This window comes from Nicotiana sylvestris, chromosome 6, assembly GCF_000393655.2.
Source record: "Nicotiana sylvestris chromosome 6, ASM39365v2, whole genome shotgun sequence".
In the NCBI taxonomy this organism is placed as follows: domain Eukaryota; kingdom Viridiplantae; phylum Streptophyta; class Magnoliopsida; order Solanales; family Solanaceae; genus Nicotiana; species Nicotiana sylvestris.
In genome coordinates, this window is record NC_091062.1 from 26,002,462 (window position 1) to 26,010,917 (window position 8,456).

Below are 8,456 nucleotides of genomic sequence, written 5' to 3' on the forward strand. Positions count from 1 at the left end.
TTTTGTGTTGAGTTTGGCCGGAGTTAGTTTTCTGGTGAGTTCTTCATGTGTGTTGCGTCGACTGTTGCTCCCGTGTCGTCATTGCTATTGTAGTGACGTTATTTTAGTTCGAGGTGCCGATGCGAGGTCCGTCGTTGAATCTTGTCGCGGTTCTAGGGAGCTTCGAGTCTGGTTCGTAGATTTCGTTCGAGTTTTCTTCCGGTCCGTATGGTGTTGCTGAGTTTTCGTTTCATTTTGGAAGAGCGATTTTTGTGTTGTACCCATTCTGGGAAGAAATTTTACTTTCTCAGCTTATTGACAGAATTCCCAAATCAAAGGTTCGCTCCCTTTAATCTATTGTTTCGTCTTGGATAAATGCTTTGTTTGGTCTAATTTTGTTTAAATGTTTCATCGTTTTGATTTATTTTGCTTGGTTCCTATCAATACCATTTGCAACTACAAACAAAAAAAAATAAACTTTCTCCATATGTGTCATTTGCTTAGTAAATATGAGAAAATCACGTCTTCGGTTTGTTAAAGACGTATATGCCTCATTAATCAAAAGGGGTTCAGTTTATAGTAGTTTTCTTTATTATTAGTTATATTAGTATTTATTTCTTAGTTGATGTGGTGGAAATTGTTAAGTGTTAATCCTGTAAGTTTAAGTGAGAAGGAACCAAATTAATAAATGTGGGAATAACTGATTGCACTAATAAAGTAGACTGCTAGTATAGATAATTAGGTTGTGTGGTGTTTTGAGTTGAGATAATCCCTTGATTTTTAGTAGTTCATCTCAGAAATTTACATCGATCAAATTGTACACTTCATCCACGTAGCAATTTTCACAATGCATGGCCCTCGCTTAATTGACTTTTAATCCTTAGAAATCGAGGCGTGCCATTTAGTTTAATTTCCATGGCCCTCGCAAAGTTGCAACGCGAAACATCTTTAGGCGCGTCAGTTTAATAATATTATTTTCCTAAACTCGGGTGCACATTGTTGACGCCCCCTTTTTCTAAGAGTCGAAATCGGGTATACGACATTTGGGAGGATAACTATATTTCCTTTCGAGAATTGGGTTTAGAAGTTGAAGAGTCACCACCAAATGATTATAATGCATTAGGACACTTTAAGAAAAAATTGAGATGAAGAACCAGAGGTTGGGTAAGGGCTAGAAATTATCTCGAGGGGAAGGTGTTAGGCACCCCTCAAGATCCACTGGTGTGGTTCCCGGCCATGCTACAATTGTGACTTTAAGCAGATAAGTAGAAAAGAAAAGGATTTTTCACATAGTTTTGCAAACAAGTTTAAGAGTTGAAGGAGTAGAGAGTTTGGAAAATTAATTTAAAAGAAAACTTAAAAATTAACAAGTAAAGGGGAGAGGGGTCCTGGGTTTACAAATAATATGAATCACATCAATGCAATATCCAGCAATCACTCCTCAGAAGAGGGGTCGCACGTGATATTAGCGCACCGGTCATCATATCCATATTCTACCTATCCTACCCCGTTAAGGTATTAAAGTGCGGAAAGTTTCGTTACTTATTGCATGCTAGTACTCGTCCCAATCCTATCAGTCCCGGAGACATTTAGGACTACTAATCCTAAAGAGAAAGGGATTTGGGGCCTTTTGAGAGCTTTCAAAGGACAAAACACTAGGCGTCAATCAAAACACATAATGCAAGTAAAAGGGGAAGCAGATAAGCAAGTAAGGCTCAAGTAAACTTCCTTAAGTCAGATAAGCCATAGAGTTTAGCATGTCTTGCATGTACTGGTTTGGTCTTTAAAATTAAAGCGATAAGCAGACTAGTTCAACACATACTTTTAGACAGGAAGTCCGCATTTGGCTCGCTCGAATGCAGTTCTTAAGGACTAGTCTACTTTCAGCTATGTGTTGGATAGAACTAACGATTTCAAAAAGTGAGCTGGTTATGAAGAGTTACTAGTTTTTTATCAGAGTGAAACGAGTTTCAGAAAAATAATGTACTGTTTTGAAAAAGATTTAAAAGAAAATAAAGGAGCTTTAGAAGACATGCAAACTAGTTGGAAAAAAAAGAGTTTCACGAACCTTGTCAGAAAAAGTGAGTTTCAGAAAATGCCAGTTTGGTTTAGAAAATGTTTGTTAACTTACGAGGTTCAGAAAATCACAGAAGAATGCCAGTTTATATTAATTTAAACGGTTGGTGCTGTTTTGAACAAATGAGACAGTTCCGACTCGAAGTTCCTATAGGCATGCTTTCTATACGTTAACTGATTTTAACACTTTTTAATAGGAGTCTTACAAACATGGTATCTATATGCAGCTTTATAATTAAGCCTACAGTTTGCCTAATGGTATCATTATGTTCAGAAATGTAAACCCCTATGAGCACGGTATCTATATGCATAGTTGCAGAAAGTTTAGAAGTTAAATCCTATAGGCATGGTCTCTACGTGTGAAATTGCGCAGTGTAGAAATTAAATCTATAGACATGATTTCTACCCTTTTGTGCATGAAAATTAACCCCCTCCCCTTTTCACTAAAATCCCATGAGTTTATACAAATTATTACAGACCAGTAAAAAATAAGACAGAAATAAAAAATACATCAAAAATTACAGCTATATCCGATCAGCCTAATTCAGACTTAGTATCTAACAATATGAGATTGAACCACTTTCGAGATCCAGATTTCTAAAGGTTTCTCTTATCTAGGGTGTTTCAGAGATCCAAGGAGTTTCAGGAACTCCAGGCAGTGCTTACACCCAAGATGTTAATTAGAAAGAGTTACAGTGCAGTGTGGAAGAGCCATCCCTCAGGTGTCCAAGTTCAGAGGGAGCTCATGGATCCCAAAGCAAGGCTCACAAGAGAGGGGCAGAACTTAGGTTCTAAGAATGAGTGTAAGTGCAAGAGAGGGGGTTAGGGAATGCCATGGCAGGTTGGTGGTCATGCCTAGCCACAAGGTAGGATGGCACACCCCTGACCAAGCCTGTTCAGCCAACAAATAAGAGCACAGACTTATTGAAGGTCAAACTATGGTCTGGGTAGTGATTAGGACACTGTCAGACCAAGGTCTCAAGCTCAAAATACATATAAGGGTGAAAAGGAATGGGAATTGAAAGAGCTTAGGACTCAGGGAGTTCAGTCCATATACATGAACAACAATGTCAAGGGTTGTCATGTTTTCTGAACCATAACTCAGCAGACAAAGGGTTCAGGGATGGGGATTCATATAGGAGCAGGAATAACGAGCTTGCAGGAAGCAGTAAAATAAACAAAGAAAAGACTGAAGCATAAACACATAAGAGAGGGGGCAGAATTTAAACAAGAAAAGACATACCAGTTGCAGAAAAGTAAGCATAAAGAAAAGCAGGATACTTGCAGCCAAAACACAATCAGAGAAGAGAGCTTATGAGTTTAGAGAAAACTCGAATGTTTTTTTAGAAAACCTAAGTGTATTTGAGAGAAGAAGTGGTGACTTATGCTGTGTGTTCGAACTTTTTTTTTTTTTGAAAGAGAAAAGGTACAGGTATTTATAGTTTTGAAAACGAGTAGAGAATAAGGTAACAAATAAGGTTTCAACACAAACATGGAAATAAATACAGTCAGAATCAATTAACACATGTATTCCCTTTTAATCAAGGGATTTCTGCTCAAACGGACTCAGGATTAATATAAGGAAAGAAGATCAATTTGTAAGAAGAATGATTGTTACCATAAAAGGAGCAGTAAAACCATATAGTAAGGGATTAAGTCTAAATACAGGAATATACTTATTTTGGAAAGGATCTGGTAAGGCCAAACAAAGAGAGAGAATCAATTAACCCTTAACGGGCGAGTAAAAAATCAAAATTTTATAAGGAAAAGTTTTGAAAATAAATCACGAGTTTGAAAATGAATCACAGAAGGGACTCAGTATATAAATGAAGTGCACAAGTAATAAGAATGTGAGGCCAAGCTATGGCGAGAAGGAACAGCATACAGTAATAGTATAGAGCAAGCATTCATAGCATGATAGTCACGTAGGTCAGGTTTCAGTCATTTAGTAGTAGAGGAAAAGATTAGAAGCATGCGAAGAATCAAGTAAAAACCTTTCTGAAAAACAGTCGAGTTTGACAGATAGTCGGAACTCAGAACAAAAAGGAATCACATAAGGAAGAGAGATGCTGAAACAAAAAGAATCAGGCTGAGTAACTTCAGACAGACGAATTGCACGAATAAACTCAAGGGACTCGAATAGGCCCCAAATAACTAGGGTTTTCGAAAATTAGTCGAGTTCAGAGGCGATAAACAAGTGAAACAAACAAGCGAATTTAGAATCTCAAATAAACTCCGAAAATTAGGGTTTTCAACGCTAATCAGGTGTAAACAAGGTAAATCAAACTAATACAAACAAACAGACAAAGAAAACAACAACAACAACAATATCCCAGTATAATCCCACAAGTGGGGTCTGGGGAGGATAATATGTACGCAGACCTTACCCCTACCCCGAGGGGCAGAGAGGCTGTTTCCAGGAGACCCTCGGCTCAAGAGAGCAACACGAGATAATATATTAGTACTATCAATAGACTCATAGTAAATAACATAAAATACATAACATAAAATAACAAAATAATAACAATATAAGAAATATAGGAAATACAAAAAGGATGTAAGGTATACTAATATCCAACAGATACAGCCCTGCATCAGTAGCTGGTCAGTAGCATCCTAAGTCTAAATCCTAAATGGCTAGTCTCCCTCTAGTGCACTGTAGTAATATTCACAAACTTCCCCCTAACCTACAACCTTAATGCTCGACCTCCACAATTCTCTGTCAAGGGCCATGTCCTTAGAAATCCTAAGTCGTGCCATGTCCTGCCTGATCACCTCCCCCCAATATTTCTTAGGTCTCCCTCTACCTCTCCTCGTGCCCACCACAGTCAGTCGCTTACACCTCCTCACTGGTGCATCAGTGCTCCTCCTCTGAATGTGCCCGAACCATCTGAGTCTTCCCGCATCTTGTCCTCCATGGGGGCCACACCCACCTTCTTTCGAATATCTTCATTCCTAATCTTGTCCATCTTTGTATGCTCGCACATCCACCTCAGCATCCTCATCTCTACTACTTTCATCTTCTGGGTGTGTGAATTTTTAACCGGCCAACACTCGGTCCCATACAACATAGCAGGCCTAACCACTGCTTTATAAAACTTACCTTTTAACGGTGGCACTTTCTTGTCACACAAGACTCCCGTTGCTAACCTCCACTTCATCCACCCCACCCGTATACAATGTATGACATCCTCGTCGATATCCTCGGTCCCCTGAATAACTGACCCAAGGTACTTGAAACTACCCCTCTTAGGGATAACTTGAGAGTCGAGCCTCACTTCCACTCCTGCTTCCGTCAACTCGGCCCCAAATTTGCACTCGAGGTATTCCGTCTTCGTCCTGCTCAGCCTAAAACCTTTAGACTCAAGGGCATGTCTCCAAACCTCTAGCCTCTTGTTGACACCGCGTCGTGTCTCGTCAATCAGGACTATGTCATCAGCAAATAGCATGCACCATGGCACCTCCCCTTGAATATGATGTGTTATGGTATCCATCACCAGGGAAAATAGGAAAGGGCTGAACGCAGACCCTTGGTGCAACCCCATAACAACCGGAAAATGGTCGGAGTCGCCTCCTACTGTCCTAACCTGAGTCTTAGCTCCATCATACATGTCTTTAATCACCCTAATGTAGTCAACCGGGACCCCTTTAACCTCTAGGCATCTCCATAGGACCTCCCTAGGAACCCTGTCATACGCTTTCTCTAGATCGATAAACACTATGTGGAGATCCTTCTTCTTATCCCTGTATTGTTCCATCATCCTCCTAATAAGGTGGATAGCTTTTGTGGTAGATTGACCCGGCATGAATCCGAACTGGTTATCTGAAATAGACATCGTCCTTCGCACTCTCATTTCTACCACTCTCTCCCAGACTTTCATGGTATGACTCAATAATTTGATACCCCTATAGTTGTTACAGCTCTGAACATCGCCTTTGTTCTTATACAGCGGAACCATTGTACTCCACCTCCACTCTTCAGGCATCTTATTAGTCTTGAATATAACATTAAACAACCCAGTAAGCCATTGCAAGCCTGCTCTACCCATACACCTCCAAAGTTCAACCGGAATTTTGTCTGGCCCGGTAGCTCTGCCCCTCCTCATCTTACGCATTGCCTCCATGACCTCATCGACCTCAAGGTCCCTACAATAACTTAATTCATGGGGGTTGCTGGCATTCGTCAATTCACCTAGCACAATATCCTGATCCCCTTCTTCATTTAGAAGTTTATGAAAGTAGGTCTGATATCTCCTCTTAATCTGGTCATCCCCCATCAAAACTTTGCCGTCATCATCTTTTATGCACCTCACTTGGTCCAGATCCCGAGTCGTCCTCTCTCTAACCTTAGCGAGTTGGAATAACTTCTTCTCCCTTCCTTTGTTCCCTAGTTCCTCATACAGACGAGCAAAAGCTGTCGTCTTAGCCTCCATTACTGCTATCTTCGCCTCCTTCCTAGCTACCTTATATCTCTCACTGTTCGCCCTCTTCTCCTCCTCTCCAGAGCTCCCTACGAACTGCAGGTACGCTGCCTTCTTTGCTTCCACTTTATCTTGGACAACTGCCTTCCACCACCAGTCTCCTTTGTGGCCACCGGTGCGGCCCGAAGATATCCCTAACACCTCTCTCGCCGCCTTCCTTATACAATCAGCCGTCGTCGACCACATAGTGTTTGCGTCCCCACTACTTCTCCAAGCTCCTGTAAGCATGTGATTTTTGCCCTATAAGAGAATCACTCCCAAAAAATTCAAATAAAATGATTTTCCTTGGTGTGCAATTTTGTGAGATTTTGTGATATTTTTGGATAATTATTTGTATTTGTCTGTGTTTGCTTATTTGTTAAATTAATAAAAATACAAAAATATGTCGCATTTTGCATGTAGGATTTAATTCTACAATTGTTAGTAATTAAATTAGTTTTACAAAAATTAAAAATTACAAAAATAGGCATCTTTTGCATTTTTAGCATTTAATGTCCAAATGAACAATTTTATGCTTAATTATTACTTAATTGTGCGTTAATTGTTATTGGGAGTTAATTTGCGCTTTTATAACTTAATTTAGTTCTTAATAATAATTTAAGTATTTTTATAATTTAGTTTTAGAAAATAAAAGAAGAAAAGAGAACAAAAATACAAAGAAAAATCGGATTGGGCCACTTCTTCAATTTTCAAACCATAGGCCCAAATAATTGCCCAATCTTCCCCATGACCCAGTCCACTTCAGACCGGGTCGACCCGTTCCGCCCCACTAACCCATTAACCCAACACCCCTTCTTCATTTTTGTCCTAACACAAAACAAAAAAAGGAAAAACAAGACAAAAAACCCTAAAAACTAGAAAAAGCCATCCGCCTCCCTAAAGCTTGGCTTCTTCTTCCCCAAGCTCAAAAACACACAACCATGGCAGCCTTTCCACCTCCTCACGCCCAGAACAAGCTCCAACACCATCGTCGCTGCCTCGTCGAGCTCGAGCATGAGCTCGCATGGTCGTTGGTCGCCATGTCTTCATCTTCTCCGTCAACCTTCTCCAAAACGACCTATTTATCCTCCTCCGCGTCACTGTTTCTGCTTCACCTCCAGCTGCTACTGCTTCTGTTTCAAACTCGACGACCATGGCTTCTTCAGTTGGTGCTGTTGCTCTTTCTACTTCCTCGACCTCACCTTCGTCATCTTCTCCGCCATTGTTGCGTCGACCATTGTTGCTGCATCGACTTCCCCCCCGTTGCTGCATCTTCACGTTCCAACAGAACCAGTCGACCAAACGACCACAATCCCGTCCAAACACCCAGCTCCACCATATCGACGAACAGTTCGTCGACCACTGCTCCGACATGTCGCTACTGCTGCCCGTGTCTAGCTGCGACGAGCAGCCATGGCTGCTCCAAACGGATGTTGATTGCTCCAGCTTCGGCATAGACATGGCTACCATCGCATCGCCTCAATGTCGGGCAGCTGTCCGTCGACCTCCCCGTCGACTTTGTCGCCGCTGCTTCTCCTTTTCCTCCATTGATGCTGCGTCGAACCTCCATTGCTACTGTTCGACGTTGATTCAGTCAATTTCTTAAAGTCGAGTTCGTCGTTGAGTTAGTCGTTGAGTCATGACAGATTTATTCCCATTTGAGGTTCGTCGAAACAGTCCATACAATCTCCGGTTAGTAGTTTTTGAGTTTTATTTTGTCCGTATTTTGTTTTAATATTTTCGAATCTAAAATCGGCAAATGTTTGTTTTGTTCATGTCTATGGTTAGATATTTGATTTTTGGTTTTGTTCATGTTCATATGTTTTGTTAAATTAATTTTCAGATTTCAAATGGAAGTTAATTAGTTGTTTTTCATGTTTATTTCATGTTTGTATTATTGTTTAGGTAAATGTTGTTAGTTTAATGTTAGTTAGATACAAA

The 8,456-nt window shown here is 40.4% G+C and overlaps 1 protein-coding gene across 1 annotated transcript; it reads right to left on the reverse strand.

Moving 5' to 3' along the window:
* Positions 1-2,846: 2,846 nt before the first annotated feature.
* Positions 2,847-6,488, reverse strand: LOC138870386 (uncharacterized). Its single transcript, XM_070148186.1, has 3 exons — positions 6,167-6,488; positions 5,159-5,521; positions 2,847-2,947 (listed from the first exon to the last, which is right to left on the reverse strand). The coding sequence occupies exons 1-3, from the start codon at positions 6,486-6,488 to the stop codon at positions 2,847-2,849; spliced, it is 786 nt and encodes a 261-aa protein (XP_070004287.1).
* Positions 6,489-8,456: the final 1,968 nt, after the last annotated feature.

Excerpts from the sequence above, each read along its gene's own strand:
- LOC138870386 (XM_070148186.1), bottom strand. The coding sequence starts at position 6,488 with ATGGAGGCTAAGACGACAGCTTTTGCTCGTCTGTATGAGGAACTAGGG. Across the intron at positions 5,522-6,166 it reads TGAGGTCATGGAGGCAATGC|GGGAGGTGCCATGGTGCATG; the intron begins GTAAGATGAGGA and ends ATCATATTCAAG. Across the intron at positions 2,948-5,158 it reads GAAAGTGCCACCGTTAAAAG|GCTTGGTCAGGGGTGTGCCA; the intron begins GTAAGTTTTATA and ends TTGGCTGAACAG.